At 43.2% G+C, this 26,389-nt stretch overlaps 4 protein-coding genes across 4 annotated transcripts; 3 read left to right on the top strand and 1 right to left on the bottom strand.

Annotated features, from left to right (window-relative positions):
* The first annotated feature begins 12,548 nt into the window (after positions 1-12,548).
* On the top strand, positions 12,549-14,248 carry LOC135617185 (3'-N-debenzoyl-2'-deoxytaxol N-benzoyltransferase-like). The gene is made up of 2 exons (XM_065117172.1): positions 12,549-13,486; positions 13,590-14,248. The coding sequence occupies exons 1-2, from the start codon at positions 12,663-12,665 to the stop codon at positions 14,104-14,106; spliced, it is 1,341 nt and encodes a 446-aa protein (XP_064973244.1). The 5' UTR covers positions 12,549-12,662; the 3' UTR covers positions 14,107-14,248.
* Positions 14,249-14,430: 182 nt separating this feature from the next.
* On the bottom strand, positions 14,431-17,406 carry LOC135586066 (nudix hydrolase 15, mitochondrial-like). Its single transcript, XM_065117175.1, has 4 exons — positions 16,965-17,406; positions 16,711-16,853; positions 14,973-15,092; positions 14,431-14,875 (listed from the first exon to the last, which is right to left on the bottom strand). Exons 1-4 carry the CDS (start codon positions 17,338-17,340, stop codon positions 14,690-14,692), a joined length of 825 nt encoding a protein of 274 aa, XP_064973247.1. The 5' UTR covers positions 17,341-17,406; the 3' UTR covers positions 14,431-14,689.
* A 130-nt stretch (positions 17,407-17,536) lies between these two features.
* LOC135617186 (transcription factor PCF5-like) lies at positions 17,537-21,064 on the top strand. Its single transcript, XM_065117174.1, has one exon. The coding sequence runs from the start codon at positions 18,474-18,476 to the stop codon at positions 19,647-19,649; it is 1,176 nt and encodes a 391-aa protein (XP_064973246.1). The 5' UTR covers positions 17,537-18,473; the 3' UTR covers positions 19,650-21,064.
* On the top strand, positions 20,418-20,960 carry LOC135618082 (RING-H2 finger protein ATL39-like). Its single transcript, XM_065118986.1, has one exon. The coding sequence runs from the start codon at positions 20,418-20,420 to the stop codon at positions 20,958-20,960; it is 543 nt and encodes a 180-aa protein (XP_064975058.1).
* Positions 21,065-26,389: the final 5,325 nt, after the last annotated feature.

Below are 26,389 nucleotides of genomic sequence, written 5' to 3'. Positions count from 1 at the left end.
TTCAAGGTGTACACATACCCTAAATTCGACTTGCTATCATCGACATCAGACTGAAAACTTGAGTCAGTGTAGCCTTTAACTTTAAGGCTATTACCTCCATATACTAGTAAAAGATCCTTAGTCCTTCTCAAGTACTTAAGAATACACTTTACTGCTTTCCAGTGCTCCAAGCCTGGATTCGCCTGATACCTGCTCGTGACACTCAGAGCATGCGCTATATCAGGCCTAGTACATAGCATGGCATACATGATAGACCCTATTGCTGAGGCATAAGGTATCATATTCATGTTTGCCCTTTGGAATTTTCCATGCCAAACCTTTTGACAATGGTTTCTATGTACCTGGACTGGGACAAGCCAAGCATCCTCTTGGATCTATCTCTATAGATTCTAATCCCCAAGATATAAGATGCTTCCCCTAAGTCCTTCATGGAGAAGTGTCTAGATAACCAAGTCTTTACTGTGGATAGCATTCCTATGTCATTCCCAATGATGAGGATGTCATCCACATATAACACCAAAAAGGTGATAGCGCTCCCACTTACCTTTCTGTATACACAAGGCTCATCTTCGTTCTTAACGAAGTCATAAGATCTGATTGCCTCATCAAATCTTATGTTCCAACTTCGGGAAGCTTGCTTTAGTCCATAAATGGATCTAAGCAACCTACACACCTTATCTGGGCAGTTCTTGGACACGAATCCCTCAGGTTGCATCATATACACCTCCTCCTCGAGGTTCCCGTTGAGGAATGCGGTTTTCACATCCATCTGCCAGATCTCATAATCATAGTGTGCTGCAATAGCCAATAGAATTCTGATGGATTTTAGCATTGCTACGGGTGAGAAAGTTTCGTCATAGTCAACACTTTGCCTTTGACGATATCCCTTAGCCACTAGCCTTGCTTTATAGGTCTCTACCTTTCCATCTACTCTGATCTTTTTCTTAAAGATCCACTTGCAACCGATGGGTACAATACCTTCGGGCGCATCAACTAGGTTCCAAACCTTATTGGAGTACATAGAATCTATCTCAGAATTCATGGCTTCTTTTCACTTCCCGGAGTCTATACTCATAATAGCCTCCTCGTAGGTCTAAGGATCAATATCCTCTACATCCTCTGCTCTAATATGTCCAACATATCTCTCAGGAGGATGGGATACTCTATCAGACCTGCGTAAAGTTGATACTTGTGTATTAGGTACCTGAACAGACTCGGGCTGTAGAGTGGTGCTTGAGCTTGGTTCTCCAACCTCGCTCAATTCTATCATTCTCCCACTGTCTCCGTCAAGAATGTGTTCCTTCTCAAGGAACACTGCTCTCTTAGCTACAAAGACCTTTTGGTCCTCGAGATGATAGAAATAATACCCACAAATTTGCATCGCTCTGTCCTTGATTCTAACTTATCGGGGTTGTGTCTTCTAACATGGGCAGGGCAGCCCCAAATCTTAACAACCTTAAGATCAGGCTTCTTCCCTTTCCATATCTCATATGGTGTAGACACTACCGACTTAGTTGGAACTCTGTTCAGAAGGTAAGCTGCGGTTTCTAGGGCATATCCCCAGAATGAGATGGGTAGGTCAGCGAAACTCATCATGGACCGTACCATATCTAATAATGTACGATTTCTCCTTTCAGAGACACCATTGAGCTGAGGTGTATAAGGAGGTGTCCATTGGGACAATATCCCATGGTCCTTGAGGAACTGAGTAAACTCTGTACTTAAGTATTCACCTCCTCGATCTGATCGAAGAGTTTTGATACTCTTTCCAGTCTGGTTCTCCATCTCATTCTTATACTCTCTGAATTTCTCAAAGGCCTCGGACTTGTACTTCATTAAGTACACATATCCATACCTTGAGAAATCATCAGTAAATGTAATAAAGTAGGAGTAACCTCCAATGGCATGAGTTGACATGGGTCCACATACATCACTATGTATGAGTTCCAACAACTCATTGGCTCTCTCTCTAGTTCTACTAAATGGAGATTTGGTCAGTTTTCCACGAATGCAAGGCTCACAAGTTGCATATGACACATAGTCGAATGGATCTAGATATCCATCATTTAGCAACTTTTGAATCCTTCTTTCATGGATGTGACCTAGCCTACAATGCCATATGTATGCACTATTCAACTCATCTCGTTTCCTTTTGGACATATTTACATTCATGATATGTGGAGTGGTGTCTAACATAAATAAACCATTATGCAATGTTCCTTTCGTGATGATCTTATCATCTAATAATATCGAACAACCATTGTTCTCAAAAACAAATTTATATCCACTAACTGTTAAACATGAAATGGAGATAATGTTTTTGATAATAGAAGGAACAAAATAACATGCATCTAATGCAATAAAAGCTCCACTAGGCAGGGCGACCTCGCCAACAGCTAATACAGCAACTTTTGCTCCATTACCCATCTTGAGGTCCATCTCGCCTCTCTCTAGTCTCCTAGGCCTTGCCAGAACCTACAACGAATTGCATATATGATAAGCACTACCGGTATCCAATACCCATGTGTTATCATAAGAGTCTGACAAATGGAGACTGATCATGAATATACCTGAAGCTTCATCAAGCTTTTGTTTCGCCCTTTCTGCAAGGTACTCTTTGCAGTTTCTCTTCCAATGCCCATCTTTACCACAGTGGAAGCACTGGCCTTTGTCCTTTGCTGGGTCTTTCTTAGCAACTTTTGCTTTACCTGGTCTGTCTTTGCCCTTTCCCTTCTTAAGGGACCTTTCTGCTTTCCTTTTCTTTCTGGTCTCACCAGTGTAGAGAACTGGTTTCTCTTTCTTAATAGTACTCTCTGCCTCCATATTGAGGAGCTCTGGGAGAGTCACCTCAAGCTTGTTCATATTAAAATTCATTATGAACTGTGAAAAGGAATCTGGTAGGGACTGAAGCACAATGTCCACACACAAGTTATCCTCTAGGACCATTCCTAGACCTGTGAGTTTCTCTATCCACTCAATCATCTTTAGGACATGGTTCTGAACCAGTGTCCCCTTAGTCATCCTAGCGCGGAAAAGGCTCTTGGATATCTCATATCGTTGAGTCCTTCCCTGTTCCTCAAACAATTTGCGGACATGTAGGAGAATGGATCTGGCATCCATCTTTTTATGTTGTCTCTGTAACTCTGGAGTCATAGAGCCCAACATATAGCACTGAGCAAGAGTGGAGTCATCAATGTACTTCACGTAGCGAGCGATCTCATCCTCGCTTGCCCCTTCTTCGGGCGTAGGCATCACTGTATCAAGGACGTACACGATTTTCTCCGCTGTGAGAACAATTCTCAAGCTACGGAGCCAATCCGTATAATTTGGACCAGTGAGGCGGTTGACATCAAGTATGCCACGTAAGGGATTTGAAAGCGACATTTTCTGAAAATAAAGATGTAGCAGAAATGAATAACATGCAGATTTTGCAAGAAATAAACTATCAAGATATGGACTTCTATCTTAATATGCTCCCACTATTTTACTAACGAGTCACGCGACACCCTCAGCACGTGAAACGGAAGTCTCCGGCAGACTTCTAGTGGGGATCAGGATCCAATCAGCGTCTTAGTGTAACCTCGAGGGACTCGACCAATCACACTAAGCCTAAAAGGTAGGCAACTCTTGCCGATCACAACTCCTTGTGATTCCCGTCCTGTTCGGCCTCCGAATCACCATGGCCTCGAGGGACTCGACCAACCATGATGCTCGGTTAAGTCAACACCTTCGTTACAAGATGAGTCTGATTTGATGATATACCCTCGAGGGACTCGACCAAGCATACCATGCCCTCAGGTCACCGGTGACATCTCTATGTCGTAAGCAAGATAGCGAATCGCGATATAGGTGAGTCTCGAGGGACTCGACCAACTCAACCTACACCGGGAATCGGTTCCTACTCATAACGATGGAAGGCCACGTGGGTCAATCTAATTGCCTCACGTTTACCGACTTAATATTATCGAGAGATGTTTCTATAATTTGGTCTCCTAATATGACATGTCACACATATACATATTTAATATATATCTACATCGCATGCAAATATATATACTTATCTAGTATGTGTATAAGCAATCACACCAGATGATCATGGACCACAACCTAATATGATTAGGCCCGAGCCAGTAGGCCTAATCACTCACATCAAGATCTATGTGTGTAACGGTGCATCTCCATGCCCTGTGATCGTCCATCTCGTCCTCGTCGATTCCGTCGACATCTTGATGCATCTCCATGCATCACGATCGTCCGTCTCGTGGGTCCCGCTATCGCATCCACGCTCCCGCTGCGCGTCCTCATGTGATTACAACTTAATCATAGGCACGCAGGCCCGACAATAAACGAGAAATATAATGGAGGCTCGCAGACCTCAATAATAATAATCACAAGTACACACATCACACGGTCCATGATCATCCGTCCACACATCATACATCACATGTATAAATAATCATCATTATGTAGGACTACTAGATAATAATAAAAATAATAATAAACTAAACCTTTTAATTAATTAATATTTTTCTGAAATCAGGGACATGTAGGGAATTTCTCAATTCCTAAGGGTATTTTCGTAATTTGGATAAAAGACAGAAACTGGAATTTCTCAAATTCCGAGGGGTAAAACTGTCTTTTTCCCAGAAAACCCTAATGCCCTACTATCCTTTGCTGCTGCCGCCGCCACCCTGCTGGCGGTGGCCTATGCGGCGAGGCGAGGGCACTGCCCTCGCCTGCAAGCGGCACGCCCGCTGGCGGTGCTGCCGCTGTAGGTGGGCTCCCCCGCGGGCGCCGCTGCCTCCGCAGGCGGTGCTGTCCCGCCAGGCGGCCGCCACTGGGGGGGGGGGTTCGGCCGCGGGAGCAGCGGCGGCAGGCGTCGCTGCCCTGCGGCGGCAGGCGCCGCTTCCTTGCGGCGGCAGACGCCGCTGCCCTGCGGCGACAGGCGCCTCTGCCCGTGGGCTGCCAGCCCCGCCAGCAGCAAGGCTGCTGCAAGCAGGCTGTCAGCCGGCTACTGCAGACGCAGCCCCTGTGCTGCCCGCCTTCGGCTGCGCTTCATGCACATAGATCGAGGGCAGCAACTGTTACTGCCCTTTCTCACTTTTGCGTCAACGATTTTGACGTCAAAATTCTTCCTAAACACAACTCACGCAGTTCAAAACCAATCATTCGCACGAACAACCTGGCTCTGATACCACTGTTGGGAAATGATGGGGGGCGACATCATATGCGCAGCGGAAGAACAAGAAAACAAAAATCCCCGATTCCCAAAAAGATGTTCGTCGTCGTGCGAAGATTGGTGCGCAAAAATCCGCAAAACACAAAACTGCGTATAGAGATTGTGTTACCTAGGGAGATCGTATATCCTTGTTTCCTTGCAGATCCTTAGGAGAGGGTGAAGGAGGTCAAGCATCCTCCTCTCTAGCGGTGATCCACACAGCAGAGTTGCGACGACGCTCCTCAAAACTCCAGGCCTACTCTGAGGTGGAGAGGGAGAGGAGAATAGGAAGGGCGAGCAAAGACTCTAGCCTATGAGGCTGTGAATCCCTCCTATTTATAGAGATCCCGTGTCAAACCCTAATGGGTCCTTCCCTAGTGGGTATTGGATCTGCATCCAATAAGACAAGGGCTCCGTCGGATATCTCATATCCGAACCTCTACTCATCGCAATGCCTACTATATGTGTGTGACCCTCTAGGCCCAATATCGAGCTGGCCGTGAGTCATACCTGTTAGAACTCCTTCTAACTCAGTGAATTATTATCTCTGTAATAATTCACTCGACTCATCGACTACGGACGTACTAGGCCACTACGCCGTAGTCCCCAGACGATACAGGGGAATCCAATCCATTGGACCTGTCTGTCCTCAGTTACCATGTACCTACTGTCAGACCCATATGGTTTCTACTCAAGTCTCGCTCTAATCGGATTCTCCCGGAGAACTCTTTCTCTCTCAACCCAAATGACCCTGGCCAGGGATTTGTCTGAGCAAGAACACATGGGATATTCCTCTCATGACGCCGAGAGTGGATGATCCTCTATCGACACTCAATAGCCCTCGTAAGGTCGACTACCACTCCCAATGACCAGCTGTACTAGATCTGGGACAGCCAAACCTATAAGTCTGGTATCAAAGAGTGGAGCACTCATACAGGACATCCTTGGTGTCTCAAGTCTAAGGACCAGATACACCACTAGGACTACGGAATCGCTGTCTGACAATAAGGCATCATCAACCATCCAGCATTCCGTAAGCGGATCAATCAGTGAACTCATTCTCCAATGAGCACCGGTACTGTATCCCTAGTGTCCCTACACGGGCAGCTATGAGACCAGCTACATCCATCATATGGACGGGTATACAGTACACTAGTCTATCCGGTTATCACGATGTCCCTCTCGCGTAACCTATGACCGGGATTATTTAGGATATGTGTTTAAAGGTGAATCGATCTCATTATCGTGATCTCATCACGATCCGATTCCCATTGCACAAATCCAAGGACATCACAATATATATATGCATTTATGCAATAGTTATAAAGTGATATACGCCAAAATATAATAAGCAAAAAGATTCTGTATCAAGTCACACGTGCCATCACTCACGTGATTGGCTTGCTGGGCACCTATGACTAGCAGATGAGTCGAGTGAATTATTACAGAGATAATAATTCACTGAGTTAGAAGGAGTTCTGACATGTATGACTCACGGCCAGCTCGATATTGGGCCTAGAGGGTCACACACATATGGTAGGCATTGCGATGAGTAGAGGTTCGGATATGAGATATCCGACGGAGCCCTTGTCTTATTGGATGCAGATCCAATACCCACTAGGGAAGGACCCATTAGGGTTTGACACGGGATCTCTATAAATAGGAGGGATTCACAGCCTCATAGGCTAGAGTCTTTGCTTGCCCTTCCTATTCTCCTCTCCCTCTCCACCTCAGAGTAGGTCTGGAGTTTTGAGGAGCGTCGTCACAACCCTACTGTGTGGATCACCGCTAGAGAGGAGGATGCTTGACCTCCTTCACCCTCTCCTAAGGATCTGTAAGGAAACAGGGATATACGATCTCCCTAGGTAACACAATCTCTATACGCAGTTTTGTGTTTTGCGAATTTTTTGCGCACCAATCTTCGCACGACGACGAACATCTTTTTGGGAATCGGGGATTTTTGTTTTCTTGTTCTTCCGCTACGCATATGATGTCGCCCCCCATAATTTCCCAACAGATAGAGCAACACACTTCTGTAACTTAGACTGCCAAGAGACTACTCCTCCTGCAAATATCATCAAGAATCCCGAAGTGAACTTCCTGGAATCAGTATCACCTGCCATGTCTGCATCTGTGTACCCTTCTAACACAGGTTCATCATCACCAAAACATAAACACAACCTGGAAGTACCTCTTAGATATCTTAATATCCATTTCACTACTGCCCAATGTTCCTTTCCAGGATTTGAGAGAAATCGGCTAACTCCAACTGCATGAGCTATATCTGGCCTAGTACAAACCATAGCATATATCAAACTGCCTACTGCAGATGAGTAAGGCACTCTGGATATTTCTTCTTTTTCTTTCTCACTTGTAGGACATTGTTTTGAACTCAGCTTGAAATGACCTGCAAGTGGAGAACAAACTGCTTTGGCTTTACTCATGTTGAATCTTTCAAGAACCTTTTCAATGTAAGTCTCCTGAGATAGCCAAATCTTCCTTTTCTTCCTATCACGAAGAATCTTCATGCCAAGTATTTGTCTCATGGCAAAAGACTTACTTAGCTCTCCTTTAAGCTTTTCAATTTTTCCAACATCATGGCCAACAATCAACATATCATCAACATATAGCAGTAAAATAATAAAATCATCATCTGAAAATTTCTTCATAAACACACAATGATCAGATGTGGTTCTATCATACCCTTGGCTCATCATAAAGGAATCAAACTTATTGTACCACTGTCTAGGTGCATGTTTGAGTCTATATAAGCTTTTCCTAAGCTTACATACCAGATTTTCTTTTCCCTTGACTTTGAAACTTTCTGGTTGCTCCATGTAAACTTCTTCTTCTAAGTCACCATAAAGAAATGCTGTTTTTACATCAAGTTGCTCAACTTCTAAATTCAAGCGGGCAGCCAAACCAAGAACAACTCGGATAGAGGACATTTTCACAACCGGAGAAAATATTTCTTCAAAGTCAATACCTTTCTTCTAACTGAATCCTTTCACAACTAGTCGTGCCTTGTATCTTTGTTGTGAGCTATTATTTTCAGTCTTCAATTTATAAACCCACTTATTCTTAAGAGCTTTCTTCTCTTTCGGCAGCTTTACCAAGTCATAGGTGTGGTTCTCAAGCAAGGATCTCATCTCTTCTTGCATGGCTTTAACCCACTCACTCTTATTCTCATGTAGAATAGCTTCTTGGTAAGTTTCTGGTTCTCCCCCGACAGTAAGCATAACATACTCATGTGGAGGATATCTGGTAGAGGGTTGTCGCTCTCTAGTGGATCTTCTGAATGGAATCTCAACTGGTGGTGGAGGTGCCTGTTCAGTTGGTTCAGCATCATCAATTGTAGGTGTATCATCACTAGTATTATCACCACAATCTTCTTGTTCATCTCCCCCATGATCATCATGAACTATAGGTGAAGGAACTGGACCCAAACTCCAAGGAATATAAACAAAGGTTTCTGGCTTCTCAACATTATCACCATCATCAAACAATTGGTCTTCAAAAAACACAACATCTCTGCTTCTAATAATCTTCTTGTTCACTGGATCCCATAATCTGTACCCAAACTCTTCATGACCATATCCCAAGAAGATACATGTTTTTGCCTTATTATCAAGCTTGGACCTCTCATCTTTGGGAATATTAACAAATGCTTTATACCCAAAGACTCTCAAATGATTATAAGATATATCTTTTCCTCTCCATACTCTCTCTGGAATATCACCTTGCAGAGGAACTGATGGAGAAAGATTTATCAGGTCAACTGTAGTTCTCATAGCCTCCCCCCAAAATGACTTTGGTAACTTGGCGTGAGAAAGCATACACCTAATCCTTTCTTCAATGGTTCTGTTCATCCTTTCTGCCACACCGTTCTGCTGAGGAGTTTTAGGAACTGTTTTCTCAAGCCTGATACCATGGAACCTGCAATAATTCTCAAAAGGACCCCTGTACTCGCCACCATTATCTGATCGAACACACTTTAGCTTTCTGCCAGTTTCTCTTTCAATATTGACATGAAACTCCTTAAAAGCATCGAGTACCTGGTCTTTAGATTTCAAAGCAAATGCCCAAACTTTTCTAGAATGGTCATCAATAAAAGTAATAAAATAAAGAGCACCTCCAAGAGTTCTAGTTTGCATAGTACAAACATCAGTATGAACTAAATCAATAACATCAGATCTTCTAGATGATGGATATGTCTGAAATGCAACTCTATGTGTTTTTCCAACTAAGCAATGATCACAAGATTTAAGAGATGTACCTTGCAACTCTGGTAAGAACTGCTTTCTAGCAAGAGTTTGAAGTCTCTTCTCGTTGATATGTTCAAGCCTCTTATGCCAAAGATCTATACTTTCACCTTTTCGAATTGCATTAATCTCTCCTTTGTGTAGCTTAGCTTCCATGACATAAAAAGAGTTAATCTTCTTTCCTTTTGCCACAATTAGAGAACCTTTAGTGAGTTTCCATTTACTTTCACTAAAATAATGTGCAAAGCCCTCATCATCAAGTCTACCTGTAGATATCAAGTTAAGACGAATATCTGGAACATGCCTTACATCTTTGAGTATCAATTTGCTCCCAATACTGGTCTCCAAACAAATATCTCCAATACCCACAATCTTAGATGTACCATTGTTTCCCATTCTGACATTACCAAAATTACCAGCACTGTAAGATCTAAAGAAATCACCATGAGAAGTAACATGAAATGAAGCACTAGAGTCAATTACCCAATTACTGTCCTGAGCTACAAGGCTAACACAACCTTCATCACAGACAATAGTGATATTACCTTCAGCAGCAACTGTATCGATCTCTTTCTCATTTTTCTTCATTTCATTCTGTTCTCACTTCCAAAACCTACACTCTTTCTTCATGTGACCTGACCTATTACAGTGAAAACATTTGATATCTCTTCTAGACTTGGATCTTCCTCTATAACCATATGGATTTCTGCTATGACTTCTTCCACGTCTTTCTTGTTTTTCAGTAACAAATTCACCAGAAGAAGATTCACCCTGTTCTTTCATTCTTGCATCTTTATTTAGCAAACTGTCTTTAACCATATCTATGGTTAGAGTCCCCTCTGGCGTGGAGTTACAAATAGTCACCACATACGTTTCCCAACTTTCTGGTAAAGAGCTGAGAAGTAATAATTCCTGCATCTCATCATCTATATTCATTTTCATAGTAACCAACTTGTTTGCAAGACTCTGAAATAGGCTTATGTGCTCAACAATGTTACCACCATCTTTATACTTCAAATTTACAAGCCTTCTGAGGAGAGAAATTCTATTTCCCACTGTCTTTTTCGCAAAGAGATTTTCTAACCTTTGTCAAACAACATCAAGCTCTGATTTCATCTGAAATATGCTCATGCAAGTTTATATCCATCCATCTTCTAATATAGGCAATAGCTTTTCTATGTTGAACTTCCCATTCTTCATCGTCCATAATAGAAGGTTTATCTTTAACCTTGATAGGCTTATACAAATCTTTGCAATAGAGCAAATCTTCCATTAGACGCCTCCAAGTGGAATAATTTGATGAGTTCAATTTAATCATACCATCTGACTGCTCCATTTCAATCACACAAGAAAACTAGCACCAAACAACTTGATGCTCTGATACCACTTGTTGGGAAGAAACCTGTTAATGCGGAATAATTCTTTTCCCTCTTTGTGTATCAAAATAGGTTCCTCATCAAAATACCAACTTGATATCAAAATGCTAATATCAATCAGCACAACATAAACAATAGAACAATAAATCAATCACACAGTGAGACCAAATCTTTTTAACGTGGAAAACCCAATGTGGGAAAAACCACGGGACCGTAGTCCACCTCAAACTTCCACTATCAAGAATAATGATAACAGATTTACAGTAGGTCTTCTCTAGAATAACTAGAGGATCAGAATAACATCAAGAACATAGACTCAAAAATAACATATCATCAGCATATAGGTGGATCTCATCCAAAGAGAATTCTAAGTCTCACAAAGTGGATATCGCAGGAAAGTACCTTAGAGAGGGTAAACTGCAGATCAACACCGTTAGGATTGTAGAGTTTGCTGCAAAGATTCTCCACATAAAATTTGGGCCGAAACTGACAACGTTTGACCACCGATCGTTAAATAGAAAAACTCAGAAACCTTACTTTCCCTCTCTATTTCTCTCTTCTCTTTTCTCTGCACGCTGTCGCACGGTGCATCGCACGGTGCACGCTCTTTCTCTAATCTCACCCTAATTTCGTTCTCTCTTATCTCCAATTAGTTGATTTGGGCTTATGCCCAAATTATCCAAGCCCAGACTGGACCATTTATTTTGAATTGTGACTCTTTTATGATTTCTGGATGTAATTTTTTTTTTTTTTGCCCATGCAAAACATGCATACACTTCCATGCTGTTGTTACAAATGCAGTCTTAGGTTGATTATTGCGGAAATGTAGTGACTTTGGTAAACGTCATCTCCTCCGATAATTCGTCAGGATTAATTACATATTATCTTTGATAGGGGTAAAAAATTGACCTGACATAGCACCCCGGATTTGACGTAATATACCCCCCACGTCGAACACCCTGTGCGGCATATTGCCCCAGAACGAACGTTAATGACGACACGACATGCGCCCACACCCACCGTACCCAGACCCCCTCGGCTGACCGACGCTCCCCTCACCCTGTCGAAGCTCGGCTCTCCACGCAACGCCCGCGACGACGACAGACGCCATCAGAGGTACGGCCCTCCTCCTGCAGGATGGCCCATCAGGTAACATCAAACCCCCTGTATAAATACCCCCCCGGCTCCCAACCGAAAAGAGGGGGGGGGGGATCGATCTCTCAATACTATACTTCTCCCCATTGACTTGATCGTCGGATGGGTCGGGCCGAGCTACCGACCCGACCTATGTGCAGGCACCCGACCGCTGTTAAGCCTGCTCGACAAGGCGGAGTTTCCTAGCGAGATCCCCCGCATCCGCCGCCCCGGGACTTCAAAGGGAGTCACGTCTAATCCGAGTCATTTGGAGCCCTGAACCAACCACGTCGACCCCGAAGTCACGACTAAAAAGTTATTTACCGTAACAATCTTATAATTAATTATCTTTAGTATCGTAATTTTTATATTTAAAAGATTATATTAGGATCTTTATATTTATGAAAGTAAAATATTTAATTTTGTTTCTTTTCCTATATCGTTAATTTTTTTAATAAAAAAATCATAACTCTTCTATTTATCACTGATTAAATATTTTATTTTATTAAGTATAAAGCCCGTTTCGCCACTTCACCTACCATCGATCGTTATTGGCACTCCAGTATCCACTTGGAATGCTTCAAGCCCCAACGCATCCACCCAACTCCGCCAAACCTTCGCTTTTGAGCTTCGCTCCCGAGGCTAAGCGAACTCCACGAGAAAGAGGAGAGTATGGTGGAAATTCAGATCTTGGGCACCACCCTCGTCTACCCTTCCTCGCCCTTCCCTTCCTGCCACCAACCCCTCCCCCTTTCCCACCTCGACACGGACCGCATCCTCCACCTTCCGTTCCGCACCCTCCGCCTCTACGCCCCTTCTCCCTCTCCCTCCGCCGCAGACCCTGCCGACATCGTCGCCGCCGCACTCTCCGCCACCCTCCCTCTCTTCTTTCCCCTTGCTGCCTCCCTCTTCCGCCGCCCCTCCGACAATCGCCACGAGGTCAGGCCTCCCGCCACGGGCATCCCTTTCACCCGCGCCGCCTCGCCGCTCACCCTCGCCGAGCTAAGCGCCCGGCCCGGATCGCCCCTCCTCGACCGGTTCGCGCCCGACCCGGCCCCCGCCGAGGCGCTAGCCCACCCGCTCGCGATACAGGTCACTCGGCTCGCGTGCGGCGGGTTCGCCCTCGGCGCGTGCGTCCACCTCGCCCTCTGCGACGGCGCCGGGTTCACCCAGTTCCTAAGCGCGGTGGCGGGCTTCGCGCGCGGGGCTGAGCGACCGGCGGTGGAGCCTGTCTGGGAGCGGGCCGAGCTGCTGGGACCGAGGAGTCCGGCTCGGGTGGAGGTGCCCCTGTTCCGCCACGTCCTGGGGTTCGACGGCGACGTGGCCCGCTCCGGACCGTACGACGTGGTGGAAGCGAGCATCGAGGGTCCGCTGGTGAGGGAGTGCTTCCATATGAGCGAGGCGTGCATGGAGCGACTCAGGAACAGGCTCGCGGAGGAGGCCGGTTCTAGCTGCACCACGTTCGAAGCTTTGAGTGCTTACATATGGCGCGCCAGGTACGTCCGTTTCTTCTTCTTCTTCTTCTTCTTCTTCAGAGGTTTCACTCTGTTGGAATGGTGCAAATGGGAACCTTCTGCTATGAGAATCCTGTTAATACAGGATCAAAGCTTCAGGAACTCCCCAGGACGAGGTCGTGAAATTGGTGTACTCCATGAACATAAGGAGACTACTTAAACCGGCACCGGCACTTCCCGCGGGGTATTGGGGCAATGTCTGCGTCCCCGTGTACGTCCAGCTGAGCGCCAGAGAACTAATGGAGCAACCGCTGTGGGAGACGGCAAGGTCGATCAAGACGAGCAAGCAGAGTGTGACGGATGAGTACGTGAGGTCCTACATCGACTTCCAACAACTCCATTACGCCGAGGGGATCACAGCCGGGAAGCGGGTGAGCGCCTTCACGGATTGGAGGCATTTGGGCCACTCCGACATCGATTTCGGGTGGGGTGGTCCGGTGAGCGTGATGCCGCTCTCCTGGAGGTTGCTTGGCAGCTTAGAGCCTTGTTTTCTCTTGCCTGATGGCACAGTGGAAAAGAAGAATGGATTCAAGGTGCTGATTTCTTTGCCTGAGAAGGTGATGCAAAGCTTCAGAGCGGACATGAAGATATTTGCGAGCTAATTCCATTGGAGACATCATGCTGAGTGTAGTACTGTTATGATTTGATGTACTGACTATTTGATCATCCTGATTCAGCTCCTGTAGTCCTATTAAGTTCACTAGCACATTGAAGCTGGAAGAATCCAATTCAGTCATTCATGAATGCCATGGTAGATTCAAATCTAAATTCTATATACTTAATCGACAAAGTAACAGTTCACATCAACCACGTATCATTTTATTATGTTTCATCTCAACATGTCAGGATTGCTAATAAGTTAGTGAGAAAAGCATACATGCAATGTATCTGATTGCCAATACTCTTTCTTACATCTGACAGGAAGATAAAAATAAAATTAGCCTGCTTATTTATTGATTAGCTTCCCAGCTTTAAGAATTTTAAGACAAGGAACAACTTCACTGGCCACATTATTGATAATTTCCATCAATTTCCCCTTGAATGAGAACATAAGAATACTGCAGACAGATTCAGAAAGCCATTGAGAAATTTACAATTAATACTACAGTTCTATTTACTGCTTTGTCATCATAATGGAATTTGAGTAGCTGGAACCAAAGAATTCCCATTGGTAAAACCTGGGATCTATAGTTTAGAAATTTGCACGATGAAAGAAGGCGGCCTCCGATAAACAACTGATGCAACACGAATTAGAATTCCAGCAGTCAGACCCCATATCACAAATTTCTTATTTCCTGCTATGTAATCAAAGTAATGAACCAGATAGTTGACTCCCATCCAGTCTCTTTCCTCTGACCTCCGGTTCTCATCCTGCAAATATAATGAGTAGGACCCTTAAAAACAAATATTTAAATCAAGAATGGTGTATTGACAACTATGACAAAATAATAAAATAAAATAAAGATACCTTCAAGAACATCTCCAGAGGCACATCGAATATTTCATCCACCTCAGAGGTGTTTGCAGCCGGTCTGAATGCCTGCTTGTTTGGAAGTATGCTGATTACAGGGGCGACTCTCAGAAGATGCTGTGATGTCCAAAGCAATTAAAAGGAGTTGGGTCACTAGTATAGCGAATACAGGGACTAGTCTCAAAAGATGCTGCAATGTCTAAGTCAATTAAAGGGAGTTTGGTTGCTGCAAGAAGCTGAAGTTACAGACACTTCTTCATGTTTAATAGATGAACCCGGGATAAAGTAACAAGCATGGACAACTTATTACTCCCTAAGATCCAAGCCACAACCTCTAGGCAATTGATTGCTTCAGCATGAGCACAAACTTGCATTTAGTTGATCTGATCTTATTCAAACACAAAAGTGCTAATACTTTGGCACATCTTTATATTTTTGTGGTACTTGCAGTCGAGATGTATATCACCTATCCTGTACATGATCCACTTTAAAAATGCACATCAAATAATTATCATTAATGGCATGTGTATTATGCTTGTTGATGGTACAAAGTGTCTCAGAGAATAAAGCTTTGGAAAACCTCACTAGCAAAATAAGGATCCTATTCCAATCAGAAACATCAGCAATAGAATCTATTGCTTGAGGTAGCCACTTCTTTTTTTCCTCCAAAGCTCCTGAACTACATAGTGAATGATTGAATTTATGTAACATCGGGTGAGGAGATCATTCAAATGAGGAATAATGTTTATGTGTAGCTTTTGTCTCTTATATTATTGGACCCATGTATCATCCAATTGATTTGTCATCAACCAGTCAATTTAAGTAGATAAAGAAATAGATTATGTGCAGTATATAGTTCCCCTGCAACATCCTTCCCCCAACAACAGATTACTCAAGTAAGAACAACCCAGAAAGCTCAGCAACAAATGCAACTTATAAGTATTCAATTACTAAAGATTTAGGAGCTTACTATTTAGAGCCGCTTTCTTACTATTCACAACCTTATTACTATTCATAATCCCTTTAAAAATTAATAAAATAATATATTATTATTTACAACCGCTTTAATTTTGTTTTTGCCCTCATCTTTTACTTTTCTTCCTTCTCCACAGCTCCTGCCTGCGCACCCTAAAGGATCGTTTGCAAAGGCCCAGAACATAACATCTTCAAGGTTATTGCAACTGACTTAGAAAATTATTTCTTCTTAGTTATTACAGAACGTACGTAACCCTAGAAATATTAAATCATTATAACAAACGTTAAAAAGTATTTCTCACTTCCTCCTCTTCGATCTTCAATTTGTCTCATTTCATCATCCGTCTTTTTCTCATCATTTTATGACATCCTTGGCGATTAAGAGGATGAGGAGAAGAATAAGGAAAAAAAAAAAGAGATTATAGGCAAGGAGTGAAAAGATTTTATTATAATTAAGTTATAAATTAAGGAGATATATATGTCTATTGATGAACGGATACCTTAGGAATATTCAAATTTCTTACCGTAGGGTTGTAAATAACAAAAAAAAGGGATTGCAAATAGTAATATTCACGATTTAAAGTATGCAGTCATAATAATTTTCAAGTGCTCCTACCCCCTGTTGTCTGCTCAATTTCAGCATCAGATCAGTATGTATTTGAAACTATGTAGACTGAATTGATGATAAATTGAGCAAATTTGCTTATTAACAGTTGAAGAATATGACAATTATCTTTGAGATTCGTACGACTATTGATACCTTAGATAAGAAAGGTTCGAGGACGGCGACGATGGTGACAAGGGACGGATCAAGCCCAATCTCTTCTTTGGCTTCCCTCAATGCCGTCTCCCGGTCGTCCGCATCGCCCTCGTCCGCCTTGCCCCCTGGAAGCGAGACTTCACCTGCACCCACATCCCAAAATTGGGCGAAAAGGTCACACCTTCCATCCCCAGGCTGAAGGTCCCCCTATTTAATGGAATCAAACAGGGTTTATAAAGGGATAATAGAAGCACCGGAGTGAGTGGAAAGGTTGGAGGAGCGCTTGGTGAGGATGACGCGAAATTCGCCGCGGTCGCCCTCGAAGAGGCAAACGAGGACCGCGGCCCGCTTGGGGGCGAGCTTCTCCGTAGGGCCGCTGCCGGTGAGGTGCGCGGCGGCGGCAGACTCCGGTAGAGCCATGGCGGAGAAGACCTTGCCGCGGTCATCGACCACGGTCTCGTCGGCATCGGAGGACAGGGGAGAGGGCCGGTAGAGGCGGAGCTGCTGGGCAAGGCGCAGGAGCCGGTGGCTGCTGCGGCCCGACGCGGCGAGGTTGGAGAGGGCGTTCTGGTTTGGGCCGGGGGATGCCGCCATGGCCGAAGGTCTCGTCAGCGCCGACCTCCAATTCATGCCGTTTCATATCACGGTGGTATTCCACAGGGAACGAGAACCGGGATGTGTCGAGCAGAGATGCAATGAACCGGACCTGACCCGCCAATAAACACATCGTTGGTTTTGAACCCGGTCCATTAGCTAGTGGGTCGGATTGTGGTGAAAGTGATCCAATTAAATTAGATTTAGATTGGACGATCATTGGATCCGATTAAATTACAGTTGACGACGGTGGCTTTGGGAGAAGAGAAGGGGAAAGGACGGACGTAAGGCGGTTTGGCAATGGAGTATTAAGGAGTCAGTGGAACAGCAAAAGGTGTCGAGACTCACTGACGAAAGCTCCAAAGGAAACGACAGAGACACAGAGAAACATAGATCGAGTGAGGAACGTTGCGCTTTTTTCTTAGCTCTACAACGACTCACTGAGAACTCGGCAGTCTAAGGCTGCTGATGTTGTTGGGGTTTTGTCTGGGAGATGGGTGCGATCGTAAGGATCCTTTAGCTGTAGCGCTTACCCTCTCTCACCTCCTCCTCCCTCTCCCTCACTGTCTCTCCCTACCGTCTTCCCAAAGCTGGCATCGACAGGTTGGGTTCTTCTTTCGTATATTAGGTGCAGGCCCACCCGAAGCTTTCTCTATCTGCTTCCCTCCAACGAAAACCCAAACCCTCTTCTTCCGCCGGTTGTGCTTCTCCTCTTGAAACAGTCTCAGGTCGAAGATCTCTACTTTGTCCTCGGCCGTGCTGTTGATCACCTTGCAAGATCCGAGCTTAAGTAGCAGTGATAATTCCCTGTGCTCCTTGTGTTCCTTTTAGATGTTTTAATCTCAGAGAGGATTGTGTTGGTGGTGGTTTAAGAGCTGAGGTAATGGGTGTTTTGGATACATGGAGTTGGACGTTCAGAACTTTTGGAAGAAGCGGCAGGAGAAGCACAAGAAGCGGGCGGCAAAAGGAATCTGAGGTCAACAAAATCTACTACTAGCCGTAAGTCCGTAGGATCGAAGGCTGGAACAGGAATGTAAGACTAAGGAGAAGGAATTAGTATCTTCCGCATTCAATTAGATTCATCATATGCACCACCAGCTTGTGTTTTCCTCCTTCGTCTTCAGCTGCCACGGCTTCGTCGTCCGAGTACGTCCGCCTTCCTGAGAGGGATGGGGAAGGGTCATAGCCATCACGGCCTCAGTTACAACCAGCTCAGTCTCCACGACCATCAACAAAGGCCGCAGAACCGTTCGTTGAACGACTGGGTGCGGGGCGGCTCGGTCGGGGAGATCGTAGAGGTGCATGCCGGCCACATCGTGCGGTCCACCGGCCGCAAGGACCGCCACAGCAAGGTGTGCACCGCCAAGGGCCTTCGGGACCGCCGCGTCCGCCTCTCCGCCCACACTGCAATCCAGTTCTACGACGTCCAAGACCGCCTTGGCTACGACCGTCCTAGCAAGGCCGTCGACTGGCTCATTAAGAACGCCAAGGCCGCCATCGACAAGCTCGCCGAGCTCCCTCCCTGGACCCCCTCTGCTTCCAACCTCACCGCCCCCCACACTGCATCTTCCTCCTGCCGTCCTCCGCCGTCCGATCAATTCCCCTCCACCGAGCAGAACATGACGGAGTTTAGCGGGGAGCCATTTGCAGTTGGGGCTCCGCTTTTGGACTCCGAAATTCTTGCCGATGTCATCAAGTTCTTCTGCCCCATGGTGGCTTCTGCTACTGCGGCTCCATTTGCTACCCCTTCCATCAGATTAGACAGCTACTTGTCAGACCTTCCATCACGAACCAGTAGCCAAGCTCAAGACCTCCGCCTCTCCCTCCAATCCTTCCAAGACCCAGTCTTTCACACTCTGGAATCCGGCCACCAGCACCACCACCACGCCCAATGCCTCCGGAGCCCAAATGCTGCCACGTCCGATGCTCATTTCTTGAGCTCCGCCAATTTGGCATTCAACGCAGCCTCTGTCTCAACCGGTTTGGCCGAACAGAACCAGCGGATTGTCCCATGGAATGTGGTGGAATCGAGTGGCGGAGGTGGAGAAGAAGCGTTCGGTTCGGCGGTGCCACTGCACTCGGTGCTCGGCCAAAGCCAGCTTTTCTTTCAGAGGGGGCCCCTTCAGTCCGGTAACTCGCCCGTGGTTCATGCCCGGGAGGACACTGTCGACGCCGGAGCTGATCACCGGGTGCAAACAAAGGTTCATCCACGCACGTCACCCATAGGATTCACGTCCGTTGCCAGTGTCTCAGGGTTCCACATCCCTGCACGAATCCAAGGGGAAGAGAAACACGACAGCATCACCGACAAGCCTCCCTCTGCTTCCTCTGCTCCTCGCCAGTGATGGATTTGAAGATGAGTGCCTCTTTTGGTGATCTTCATTCATTGCTTTACCATTTCGTGTTCTTCTCGACCATAGATCGCACACCAACAGACTAGTACAACTTTTATGTCCCGTTTCTGGTTGAAATCTCAAGAAAGGATTTCGTCAAGCACATTCTCTATGACTCCCTGACAGATAAGATGGAAGTGGATGATCAACGCTACCGATTCTTAGATGCGCATATGGCTTCGTAGAAGAAGCCCCCAGCTCGGTTCCTCATTTCTCACTATCATCAACAAGACAACAACCAGTTGAAGATCGAAACCAACTTTGTAAGCTATGATTGCTTCCTATATTTTATTTGTTGTTCAGATGTACATCTTCCATGTATCTATCGAAGTACGTGTAGGTTGGATGTGCAACTAAAACTCCGCTGCGTGCCTGCAGAATAATCATGGAAATGGCAAACAGCCGTAGAAATATACCTTCATAGCACACTGTTTAGCTACTTTCCAAATTGTATCATCTCTCTCATAAGATATATATACTTTATGTTCTTTTCTAGGCGAAGGCTTAGCTCGACCTATATGTATCTATCCCTTTCCTTCTAATTCCTAAATATAAAGCACGAATCAACGGAGATTCCTATGTGGATTAGAAGAAGAAAGGGTTACCGTTCTTATCGCACCGAGTCGAGTCAACTCTATGTGGAAAGATAGAAATGCCTCCACGGATGCCATCACTCGCAGATAAACAGCAAGGTGAGTTCTCCACGGCGAAGCGATCCTTATGGCAGACCAAACAGCCTGCTGCAATCTGAAAGCCACCATCGAGCTCATCGGCCTCTCCTTCAGCGGCTTCGTCGTCCTCTTTGTAGTCTTCGTCTACGTCCGGTACCGTCTCCTGCCTCAGCTTCCTCCCGCAGGCCCTGCCCATGACCGACGACCCAAGGCTGGCCTCGATCCCTCCGCCGTCGCCGCTCTCCCTTCCTTCGCCTATCGCCATGGTGACGGCGACGGCAAGGGCAAGTGGACGTCGCTGGACTGCGCCGTGTGCCTGAGCACGGTGGAGGAAGGGGAGACGCTGCGGATGCTGCCGGCTTGCCAGCACACGTTTCATGCGGAGTGCATCGACCGGTGGCTGCTCTCCAGCTCCACGTGCCCGGTCTGCCGGACCGAGGCCGAGTCCAGCGAGAGGAGTGTTGCGACTTCGTCTGCCTCCTCAGCGACGACCATCGGAGAGACGTCGTCATCGTCGTCGTTTCCAGGGATGTGGTCGGGAAGAAGGCCACTGCAAGGGGATGGAATTCGAGACTTGGAAAATAATCTGTAAACATCTTGCAATTATTTCCTATTTGTTGTTGCGTATTGCAAAAAAAAGGAAAATTAATAGCACAATTCCAGTCTTGATGTTCTAATAAACAAAGAGTTCTATACCATCCATGCCTTCTTTCCTTTTCGTTTTGTGTTTCGTCAACGAGGGTTGTGCAGTGTATCGATAACTCACACTGCGACAAGAACAAAGTGTTTCAACAAAGTAAAATACTTAAAAAAACAAAAACAAACAACTATAACATGACATAAATTCTTCATTTGCTTTATATAATAAATGCATACCGATTTGCGCAAGCTTAGGGATCGAAAAGTTCATCATTAAGCCTGTTGTGTAATGGCCCAAAACGCTTTACATAGCTAAAACAAGCTTATAAAAAAGCAGGTTAACAATATCAGGATTAACTAACCAACATAAAATATGCCCCTATAATCCAAATAAAAAAATAATAATGATGAAGAAGAAGATAAAAAGAAAATGAGAGGGAAAATATTCATCCGAGGAATCGGTCAATAGTTGAGCCAACTACACACACATCGACCTAAAATATAAAATTCGAAAGGTATATTTTTTTATTAAAATATTTTTATTTAGAATATTGTTCTTCTTCTCATTAATTCAACTATAAAAGCCTATCAGACCATTATAATTAAGATTAGCTATTGTTTTACTCGAAAATTTTAATTTTTATTTCATGACTGACTTCCATTGTTGGATTAATTACGTCCTCAACTCCATCCATCCTTATTTTTTTTTAAGGTCAACTAAACATTGATCCAAAATATAAATTTTTGAAAAGAATATTTTTTCTATTAGAATAATTTATTCATGCCGTAGAATATTTCTTCTTGTTAAATCAACTATAAAAGCCTATAAAACCATAATAATTAAGGTCAACTATTGTTTTGCTCAAAATTTTAATTTTTATTTCATGATTGACTTGGATTGTGGAAGAAACTATGTAGAAAGCTCTATCTAACCTTGATTTTATTTTAGGTCAACTAAACATTGATCCAAAATATCAAATTTAAAAGAAATATTTTTCTATGAGAATATTTCATTCATATTGTAAAATATTTCTTCTCGTTAAATCAACTATAAAAGCCTATGAAACCATAATAATTAAGGTCAACTATTGTTTTGCTCAAAAATTTTAAATTTCAATTCATGATTGACTTCGATCGTCGACGGAACAACATCGAGAACTCCATCCAACCTTGGTTTTACTAGTCGACCAACATTCGATCGAACATCTAAGACATTCTCGACTTTACTTATGTTTTTCGCATACACAAGTCGAATTAAGTTAGGTTAATTCAGATATTATTGACATCTTATATATCATTTTAATAATAGAAAGAGAACTCATGAGACATCCACTCTCATGATATTAAGGAAATTGATAAATACGTTTCGTTTTATATCAATTAAGGGGTAAAAAATATATCAAGATTTTACAAAAAGGTAAAACTATGCAGATTCATCCAAAATGGATAATTTGTTACGAATCTCAATGCTTGAAAATATAACTAACTATAAATTAGCTATTGAAATATAATTTTAAATTATTTATAATTTGATATATAGTTTTCTGTCATCAAAGATATACTCGAAGAGGTTGCACTTATTATTATGGACAAACTTGATTCTGCGTCCGTATAAACAGAAGTATAAACAGAAGACATGCTGTTAGAGCTAGCCCCAGGAAATTCATCAGATTTACGTGGTTCGGTCAATTGACTTGACCTAAAAGGGACAGTTACAAATGCCTTAGGAAGATGTTCCTAGGCCATAAAACACCGAAAATTACTGAACAAGAAAAGCTTAAAGCAAATAATTAGGTTTTCTTGTGGTGCCACTTGTGGTGTATCTGGCTTCAAAGCCCAGGCCCTTATTTATAGGTTAAACAGGATATACCAAACTTGATTTTCCCGATGTGGGACTATGAGACTTGCCAAACTAACAAATCTCCACCTTAGCATGTCCCAACAAAACTTGCTCCACCTTCTTCACAAATGTCCCAATGGGCAATCACCAATAATGAACACCAATCAAATCCAAGCATTGTTTGAACTTGTAAACCGGAAGAGGCTTCGTAAGCATATCAGTTGGATTGTCCTTCGTATGAATTTTCTAAACAAGGATCTTTCCCTCAGCAATGGTATCCCATTTGCATCCAACAATTTTCTTATCCGAAGGTGGCTTTACAAGATCCCAAGTTCTATTCTGATGGAGAAATTTAATTTTTTCATTTATCGCGATCAATCACTTAGCGGAATTATCATAAGAAACTACATCTGAGTAGGAAGTAGGCTCACCAACTTCACATGTTTCTTCTGCAATAGACAAAGCATATGCAACCAAATTTACATATTTTTGTGGTGGTCGAATATCTCTCTGTGGTCTATCCTTGGCTATGGAATATTGCTCTTCCTCTATATCATCTTTGTTAGTAGACTTGGGACCATCTACCGGCATTCTTTGAATAGAAGAGTTAGACTGAAAAAAATTAAAACTACTAATCTCAAGCTCCACCTACTTCTGCGCACTATCATTTGTACAACTAGTAGAATCCTCTTTAGAAGATAACATAGATAATTCATCAAAAGTAACATCTCTACTGATTATAAATTTTGGGGATTTGGGATCAGAACACCATAATCTGTATCTTTTCACCCTAGAAGCATACCCAAGGAAAATGCACTTTTTAGCTCGAGGCTCTAATTTTCCTTCATTTACATGCATGTATGCTGGACACTCAAAAATTTTTAAATCAGAGTAATCAGCAGGAGTACCTGACCAAACTTCCTCCGGAGTTTTAAAGTTAAGTGCTGCAAAAGGAGTGCGGTTGACAACGTAACAGGCCATATTAATTGCCTCTGCCCAAAAGTCCTTTGTTAACCCTGCATTTGAGATCATACACCTTGCTCTCTCCAAGAGTGTTTTGTTCATACGTTCGGCCACACCATTTTGCTGAGGCGTCATCCTAATAGTACGATACCGAACAATTCCTTCATTTTTACAAAATTAATCAAAGTCACCTTCATAAAATTCTATGCCATTATCTGTTCGAAGCCGCTTAATCTGTTTACCTGTTTGCTTCTCAAACAAAGCCTTCCATTGTTTAAAGGTTAGAAAGATATTATTTTTATGCTTCAAAAAATAAACCCAAACTTTTTTAGAATAATCGTCAATGAAAGTCAACATATACCTAGCACCACCCTTAGATTGGATATGAACTGGACCCCAAAGGTCTGAATGAATATAGTCAAGAGTACCTTTTATTTTGTGAACTACCGGAGAATTAAAGCAGACTCTTTTCTGCTTTCCAAAAATGCAGTGTTCACAAAAATCCAGTGGCCCAGTACTCTGTTCGCAAAGTAGACCCCTTTTGCTCAACATGTTCAAATATTTTTCACTCATATGACCCAAACGCATATGTCATAATTTGGTGATGTCAGAATCAAACAATGATGATGATGAGACTGCAACTGAGCCTGTGACAGTAGTTCCCTGCAAAATATATAAGCTACCAGACCTACAAGCTTTTTATAACAACAAGGGCACTTCTAGAAACTTTCATAACTCCACCTTTAGTTGTGTATTTACACCCAATGGCCTCTAGGGTGCCTAAAGAGATTAGATTCTTTTTTAAATCAGGAACATATCTAACATTAATGAGCGTCCTCATAATACCATCATGCATTTTAATTCGGATTGTTCCTCTACCAACAATATCATATGCTGTATTATTGCCCATCAAAACAATTCCACCATTACAAGATTTATATGTGGAAAACAAATCTCTATTGTGACACATGTGATAAGAACAACCTGAATCTAAAATCTATTCATTTTTAGACATCGTCCTGTCATTAGTAACAAAGAAAATATTTCTATCATTCTCATTAGTTGCTACACTAGTTTTAGTGGACTCAGCAGTTTTCTCAACAATTTTTTCCTTTTGCTTTAATTTATTTTCAATTTAAAGCAATCAGCCTTAATGTGTCCCATTTTATGACAATATCTACATTCCAAATTTATATGTCTGGATTTAAATCTAGATTTAGATATGCTACTATCAAATTCTCTTTTATCTATTCTCCCCCCTAACAACCAGACCTTCAACCTGATTCTCTCTACCTTCCCCAGTGATATCTCTGTCTATCTGCTCTTTAAATTTTAGTGCAGATTTAATTTCCTGATATGAAATTATTTCTTTTCCATAAATCATAGTATCACGGAAATGCTTAAAAAATTTGTGAAGAGAACACAAAAGTAACACATCTATATTCTCCAAATCCATAACCAAGGAATCAAATTTATTAAGATGTGAGAGTATAGATGTACCTTCAGTCATCCGAAGCATATACAAACTCTGCTTTAAGTAGAGACGATTCTCTATTATCATCTTCATATACAAGCTTACAAACTCTGCTTTAAGTAGAGATGATTCTCTACTATCATCTTCATATACAAGGCTTTAAGCTTGTCCCACATACTCTTAGCCGTAGTCTCCGTAGCTACCTCCTGAAAAACCTCGTTAGAGAGGTTTAAATAATGCTGGATCGGGCCTTCTTATCCATATCCACAAAATCTTTTTTTGATGTACCATCTAGAATGTTCTCAGTCCCCTGTAGTGCCAAATTAACTCCGTCTTGAATCAGAATAGTCTCCATCTTGAGTTACCACATGCCGAAGTTGACATTTCTATCGAATTTCTCGACAACGATCTTTGTTATTGTCATTGTTGCCAAAAGATCCCGAAACCAGGCTCTGATACCAGTTTGTTAGAGCTAGTCCCAGGAAATTTACCAAAGGGTAATTTTGATAACCCAACAAAGACAATAAAGCGGAAGAATAAAAGAAACGACGAGAACACCAGATTTACGTGGTTCGATCAATTGACTTGACCTACATCCACGGACGAAAGAGGAGCAAATCATTACGACAATTACAAATGCCTTTGGAAGATATTCCTAGGCCATAAAACACCGAAAATTATTGAACAAGAAAAACCTAAAGCAAACAATTAGGTTTTCTTATGGTGACACTTGAGTGTATCTGACTTCAAAACTCAAGCCCTTATTTATAGGTTAAACAAGATAAGACTTGCCAAACTAACACATGCAATGTGGATAATATAGTTCAAATAATCTCCACGGCTCCACCACCATCCCGTAAAGGTTGAAGCATCACACGACAATGCGAAACTTGTTTCTTTAGAGGTCATACACACTAGTAGACGAGGGGTTATAGGTTTATTATATCTACAACCACACAGACAAAGCAATGAGAGATACATTTAAGTTTTGATCCTGAGAAACACAAGATAAAATTCTCTAATTATCAACCTTCACAGAAAGAGGTACATCGTCCAGTGAAACAGCTGGTGAAGAGTTTGCCATGCCATGAGATGGAGACTGAGA

Source organism: Musa acuminata, chromosome BXJ2-7, assembly GCF_036884655.1.
Source record: "Musa acuminata AAA Group cultivar baxijiao chromosome BXJ2-7, Cavendish_Baxijiao_AAA, whole genome shotgun sequence".
Lineage (NCBI taxonomy): Eukaryota > Viridiplantae > Streptophyta > Magnoliopsida > Zingiberales > Musaceae > Musa > Musa acuminata.
This window is presented reverse-complemented; position numbering and strand designations above follow the sequence as displayed.

Excerpts from the sequence above, each read along its gene's own strand:
- LOC135617185 (XM_065117172.1), top strand. The coding sequence starts at position 12,663 with ATGGTGGAAATTCAGATCTTGGGCACCACCCTCGTCTACCCTTCCTCG. Across the intron at positions 13,487-13,589 it reads GCTTACATATGGCGCGCCAG|GATCAAAGCTTCAGGAACTC; the intron begins GTACGTCCGTTT and ends CTGTTAATACAG.
- LOC135586066 (XM_065117175.1), bottom strand. The coding sequence starts at position 17,340 with ATGAATTGGAGGTCGGCGCTGACGAGACCTTCGGCCATGGCGGCATCC. Across the intron at positions 15,093-16,710 it reads TCGAACCTTTCTTATCTAAG|CATCTTCTGAGAGTCGCCCC; the intron begins GTATCAATAGTC and ends TGGACATCACAG. Across the intron at positions 14,876-14,972 it reads CTCTGGAGATGTTCTTGAAG|GATGAGAACCGGAGGTCAGA; the intron begins GTATCTTTATTT and ends TTATATTTGCAG.
- LOC135617186 (XM_065117174.1), top strand. The coding sequence starts at position 18,474 with ATGGGGAAGGGTCATAGCCATCACGGCCTCAGTTACAACCAGCTCAGT.
- LOC135618082 (XM_065118986.1), top strand. The coding sequence starts at position 20,418 with ATGGCAGACCAAACAGCCTGCTGCAATCTGAAAGCCACCATCGAGCTC.